We start from the raw sequence: 6,000 nt of genomic DNA, 5'->3' as shown, positions 1-6,000 counted from the left end.
TGCTATATAACTGCAAGTACCAGCATGTTTCTGGCAGGGAATTACAGGATTGTTGCCCCTACACTACAAATCCTAGCATGCCTTTCGCACTTTGACTGCGGCATGACTCCTGTCTTATCCCTTCTAACGCGCTGCATGCTGGGAATAGTAGTACATCCGCCCCCTAAAGGTGACATTAGCTACTTCGCCCTTTTGCAAACAAGAACTACATCTCCCGTCATGCATTTCGCCACCCAGTGATCCTGCTGCCTTAGCGGACCGCGGTGCATTCTGGGATTTGTAGTTTGAGCCCAACCGCGGTCCACCGATATGCGCGGCGGCCATCTACGCTACGGGACTACAACGCCCAGCATGCCTCGCATCTGCTAGGAGCCGCTGGCTGGAGCAGCGGGGTAAGATGGCGGCCGCTGGAAGGATGGGGAAGCTCCTTTTGTTGTAAAGCCGGGGAATTCCTCCAACTCGCCCCTCGCCGACCCAGGCCGCCACCAGGGAGGCCGACATCTAGTGCCCGGCGCCACCGTGACTCGGTAGGTACTGGCGGTGAGTGGAGGAGTGCAGGGGAGAAGGCCGGGGGCTGGGAGGGGTCTTCCTGCCGGGGGGGCTGGCGGATGGGGCACTGGCTGCACCATCAGGGGGTATTTCTAGGACAGGGCACCCTCTATTTGTCCTCGTCATTGTCGCCACTGTTTGCTGGCCTTTGGAGTGGTTCTGGCCTATACATCTACACATGCATTCAGCATTTCTCCTGATTTATTAGTAAATTACACACCCTCCTCCCTCATTTACACACATTTCACTATGTATATTATCTATTTTATATATAACATATGTCATTTCCAGCCTGTGTGTGTGTAGATGCCCTAGCCTTCCCCATATACATGTGTATCTGTATTGCACAGTTGTGATTTATCTGTGATTACTTGCATTTGCTTCTTGACTCTTCCTTTTATTGCAATGTAATCCTTATAGCTGACGTTATAGCCTGCGTGATGTAACTGCATAAGATAACACTGAGGCGATTATTCAGCGGCAGATTCCGTGACATGGGTCCCCGCGTGCTGTGACACCCCCCCCCCCCCCATACACACACAGAACCAGATCAGACAATGACACCCATTGCTGAGGACTGGGTGCTTTACTTTGACTGAAAAGTGACCCCTCTGTCACGTCACAAGTCTGACGTCGACGCGCCTGGGCCAAATAATGCAAATAGATTTCTCTGCTGTTCTGTTCAAAGCTGATGGTGTGACAGCGGGGGCCACCCTGCGGACACGTCCTTAGGTTACTGCATTTTAAATATATTTAATAAAATATTGCATGTAGTACTTGTATACAGTGACCCATGGCAGTCAGCCAGATACTTGGTGTGATCGGTCCAGTGGACTTTAGATGAAGGTTACGTCATTGCCGGGGGTTACTGCTTGTCACTGATATTTGCATCATATTGTGAAATATGTCAGTGTGTCATCCTGAGATTGATTTATTTCTACTAGGCACTCTGCTCCAGCTTGCAGTAATGGCAGAAGACCACCAGAAACCCAACCCAACCAGCCAAGATGGTGATGAGGAGGTAACTCCAGAAGTAACTCCGACGACAGAGGATGAAAGCGAGGTCTGCACCAGTGTCTCCCAACATGACCCATCAGAAGCGTTGTGCCCAGAGCACATCATTCTGGTAATACTTCCTAAACCCTAGATAGTGTGGAGAGACATTCTGGAATACTGGAGAACGGGAAAGTCCTGTATTGGACGGGGAGGGGGGGGGGGGGGGTTATACCATCTAAAATTGAGGAGTACATTAAATTTAGTAGATAGTAGAATTTTTTGTTTTGTTTTTCAGCCAAGGGCTCTGCACCAGTAGACATGTCTCTTAACAATTTCTGCACCAATATTTATATTTATTTAGGTACGCTGGCTGCTGGACTCCTGGGATTTGTCCACCCCCTCTATAACCTATAGCAACCCATCTGATTCTATATGTCCCTTTTCTTTGTTCCCAATGCATGGATCGGTCTGATTTATGTTTGTTTTATTGCATTCTAGAAAGCTTTGCAGCAAGTTGTGAGGGAAAGCAAGAAGACACTGTACAGAGTTACAGGTACTCGGCTCTGCAGATACCCCTATTTTCCTTCCATTGCACTAATTTGCTGTAAAAAGTATATGTTTAGAATGTATGAGTAGGACATGACTTTCGTATCTGATAAATGTTAGGGTAGCTTTTTTTTAATTTGAATATTGTTTGCAAGTTGCTGACTGTACGCACTTATATTTCTGCAGTGCTATGTTACATACCACAGGTCACACATTGGGATGTGCAAACAGCATTGCAAGCAGAAAGTTTTTTGGTTTATTTGTATTGATTTTGAACAATAATTAAAAAGAAGAAACTGGAGACAAATACATTAAGTCTCTGCATTGGTTAACCAGGGCCGCTAATTGTATTCAGTGATCATGTCTATGTAATGACAGAGAACTAATTACCTACCACCTGCATCCCACATGTTAGTAAACATGTTGCAATATCTACTGGTACAGTAGGTAAGCTTGATAAGAATGATGGGCTTGTCAAGCTCCTAGTTCATTATTATCCTTTATCTGGCAATATGTTTTTTTTTTTTATTGTGGCTTAATATAGTAACTGCGACATAAATAGTTTAGCAAACGTGGAGAATATGAGACACTTTGCATGTTTTACTTTTCACAAACCACTAATCAATGGGACAGAATATTACCATTGTTGGGACACTGTTTTCTGAGAAATTGCTGGACTATGTTGCCGACTATTACAGAGTTGCCAACAACTGAAGTCCGTATATAGTACACATTCATCTATTTAGGAGACAGAAAAAGATGATTTTTCCATTGAGTTTTAATACACTAGTAGCTAAGTTTATGAAGCGGTCCCATGCAAATATGGGTGTGTGTTTTTTTTTTTTAGAGCTGAAATCACTGGCAGGCTATAAGAAACGGCTTGTCCATTTAATTCTTTCATTGGTTTGGGTCTACAAGCTGCTATTAATGATTTACTGGGTCCTCACCAAAATGAGAAGGGCCTCCTTTCTCCCCATACCCTCTAAGTCAAAAGGCACCATTGAAGGAAAATAGGAGTCTTCAGATCCGTCTTTGCTGAAGCTAGTGGTCAGATCCGTCTTTGCTGAAGCTAGTGGTCAGCTCCGTCTTTGCTGAAGCTAGTGGTCAGCTCCCTCTTTGCTGAAGCTAGTGGTCAGCTCCCTCTTTGCTGAAGCTAGTGGTCAGCTCCCTCTTTGCTGAAGCTAGTGGTCAGCTCCCTCTTTGCTGAAGCTAGTGGTCAGCTCCCTCTTTGCTGAAGCTAGTGGTCAGCTCCCTCTTTGCTGAAGCTAGTGGTCAGCTCCCTCTTTGCTGAAGCTAGTGGTCAGCTCCCTCTTTGCTGAAGCTAGTGGTCAGCTCCCTCTTTGCTGAAGCTAGTGGTCAGCTCCCTCTTTGCTGAAGCTAGTGGTCAGCTCCCTCTTTGCTGAAGCTAGTGGTCAGCTCCCTCTTTGCTGAAGCTAGTGGTCAGCTCCCTCTTTGCTGAAGCTAGTGGTCAGCTCCCTCTTTGCTGAAGCTAGTGGTCAGCTCCCTCTTTGCTGAAGCTAGTGGTCAGCTCCCTCTTTGCTGAAGCTAGTGGTCAGCTCCCTCTTTGCTGAAGCTAGTGGTCAGCTCCCTCTTTGCCGAAGCTAGTGGTCAGCTCCCTCTTTGCCGAAGCTAGTGGTCAGCTCCCTCTTTGCCGAAGCTAGTGGTCAGCTCCCTCTTTGCCGAAGCTAGTGGTCAGCTCCCTCTTTGCCGAAGCTAGTGGTCAGCTCCCTCTTTGCCGAAGCTAGTGGTCAGCTCCCTCTTTGCCGAAGCTAGTGGTCAGCTCCCTCTTTGCCGAAGCTAGTGGTCAGCTCCCTCTTTGCCGAAGCTAGTGGTCAGCTCCCTCTTTGCCGAAGCTAGTGGTCAGCTCCCTCTTTGCCGAAGCTAGTGGTCAGCTCCCTCTTTGCCGAAGCTAGTGGTCAGCTCCCTCTTTGCCGAAGCTAGTGGTCAGCTCCCTCTTTGCCGAAGCTAGTGGTCAGCTCCCTCTTTGCCGAAGCTAGTGGTCAGCTCCCTCTTTGCCGAAGCTAGTGGTCAGCTCCCTCTTTGCCGAAGCTAGTGGTCAGCTCCCTCTTTGCCGAAGCTAGTGGTCAGCTCCCTCTTTGCCGAAGCTAGTGGTCAGCTCCCTCTTTGCCGAAGCTAGTGGTCAGCTCCCTCTTTGCCGAAGCTAGTGGTCAGCTCCCTCTTTGCCGAAGCTAGTGGTCAGCTCCCTCTTTGCCGAAGCTAGTGGTCAGCTCCCTCTTTGCCGAAGCTAGTGGTCAGCTCCCTCTTTGCCGAAGCTAGTGGTCAGCTCCCTCTTTGCCGAAGCTAGTGGTCAGCTCCCTCTTTGCCGAAGCTAGTGGTCAGCTCCCTCTTTGCCGAAGCTAGTGGTCAGCTCCCTCTTTGCTGAAGCTAGTGGTCAGATCCCTCTTTGCTGAAGCTAGTGGTCAGATCCCTCTTTGCTGAAGCTAGTGGTCAGATCCCTCTTTGCTGAAGCCAGGGGGAACCCTTGACATCCACAAGCCCTAGAGTCAAAAGACCCCTGAGGGGGGCAAGGATCTTGGGGCTTCCCTCCGCCGAAAGGCTTGTGGTTGCCCTTTTCTCCTCAATGTTTGCAGAACTTACCCTTGGAACTAATTCTTCAGCTTTCCCCAGAAGGAAAGAGCCTCAGATGACTTTGGGAGAAGGCGACCCATAACGGTCTTCTCTATACACAAAACGTGAAACTTACACAAAATATAAAAAGGTGTGGTGAAGGTGAAAAAATAAAGGTGCTAGTGCAAAGCTAAATTGGTGCCATACGGCACTAACCTATGTCACCATACTCTGCATATAGTTCCATTAATAGCTCCCTGCAGTATTTAAACACAAGTTTCATGCTGCTGGCATTCTCCTGACTTTATTACAGTGAAATGACAACCTTGTAGCAGAGTCCAGCAACATTATAACGAAGAAGAGAATCCCCTATTGATGTTTGATCTGTTAACCCTATGTGGTGTCCATGCTGCAGGTGCTGAAACTATATGCAGCTTCTGGTATCACCAGTTAGAGACGTGTAATGATGTATCCATGTGGTATTTATGAGCGTGTCAGCTTTGCTGGATCATTAACTGCATCCTGCATGAAATCAGAGGGGTGAATTTGAGTAAAGTAATTATGCTAAAACTGGTGTCCTTCTGTATTTGTGCTTATAGCTTATGAATATGAATTTGCACCTATGTCATCCTGTAATTACTTGTACAGTAACATGTCAACCGATTTCTGGATTATACTTTTACCACCCTACCATACGCTTCATGTTCATTCTCTGATTCTCCAACCTATTAATGAATATGAATTAATGTCAATAAACACATTCTAAATATTAAATATCAATATGTGATCGATTTAAAGCCAACTTATACCATTTGCCATGTAAACATAGTTTAGAGGTAGGTGGCTACATTTAAATTGCATATATAGGAGATGGCCTCAACCATCAGGACTGGGTACACATTATTAAGGAACGTGCTAAGGTTTATATTTTCCAGTTTTGTGCAATGGAAATAAAAGCAAAGCTAAACTTGGAATAAGGAACAGTACAGCCCCCTAGGAGGGAGCATTTGAAAGTCCTATTTTTTATATTCTGCAATTACATTATTGCCTCGTCATTCTCCTGGCTTCTATATGCTGCTTTTATACATGTGGACATTTTGCAATTTGCTCCCTATGTACATTATACTATTTTGTTTTATAGACCTAAAGTCAAAGTGTCCTAAGCCAAAAAAGACATGTAAGAAGAAATCGGGGAAGAGGCCTGCAGAACCGGAAGAGCAGAAGTTTCTCTATGTGGAGAATGAGAATTCTGTATGTATTGTGACCACTTACTGATTGTATGACGGTACTTGTAGTACTTCCATATAGAATGCTCCATTGACAATACATTGTGTATGTGAC

General features: G+C 46.1%; 1 protein-coding gene across 3 annotated transcripts in view; it reads left to right on the top strand.

Moving 5' to 3' along the window:
- Positions 1-317: 317 nt before the first annotated feature.
- Positions 318-6,000, top strand: part of SCAF1 (SR-related CTD associated factor 1) — a 30,834-nt gene continuing 25,151 nt past the window's right edge. For 2 of the 3 annotated variants that reach the window (XM_088462587.1, XM_088462583.1), the window contains exons 1-4: positions 318-527; positions 1,494-1,675; positions 2,044-2,098; positions 5,801-5,910. In XM_088462587.1, coding sequence (XP_088318713.1) covers positions 1,517-1,675; positions 2,044-2,098; positions 5,801-5,910 — 324 coding nt within the window. In that variant the 5' untranslated portion in view covers positions 318-527; positions 1,494-1,516. Of the gene's footprint in view, positions 541-1,493; positions 1,676-2,043; positions 2,099-5,800; positions 5,911-6,000 lie in introns of all 3 variants that reach the window. The other variant, XM_088462586.1, reaches the window with a different exon arrangement.

The sequence above is a fragment of the Taudactylus pleione genome, unplaced genomic scaffold (genome assembly GCF_031769625.1).
Source record: "Taudactylus pleione unplaced genomic scaffold, aTauple2 ptg000051l, whole genome shotgun sequence".
In the NCBI taxonomy this organism is placed as follows: domain Eukaryota; kingdom Metazoa; phylum Chordata; class Amphibia; order Anura; family Myobatrachidae; genus Taudactylus; species Taudactylus pleione.
This window is presented reverse-complemented; position numbering and strand designations above follow the sequence as displayed.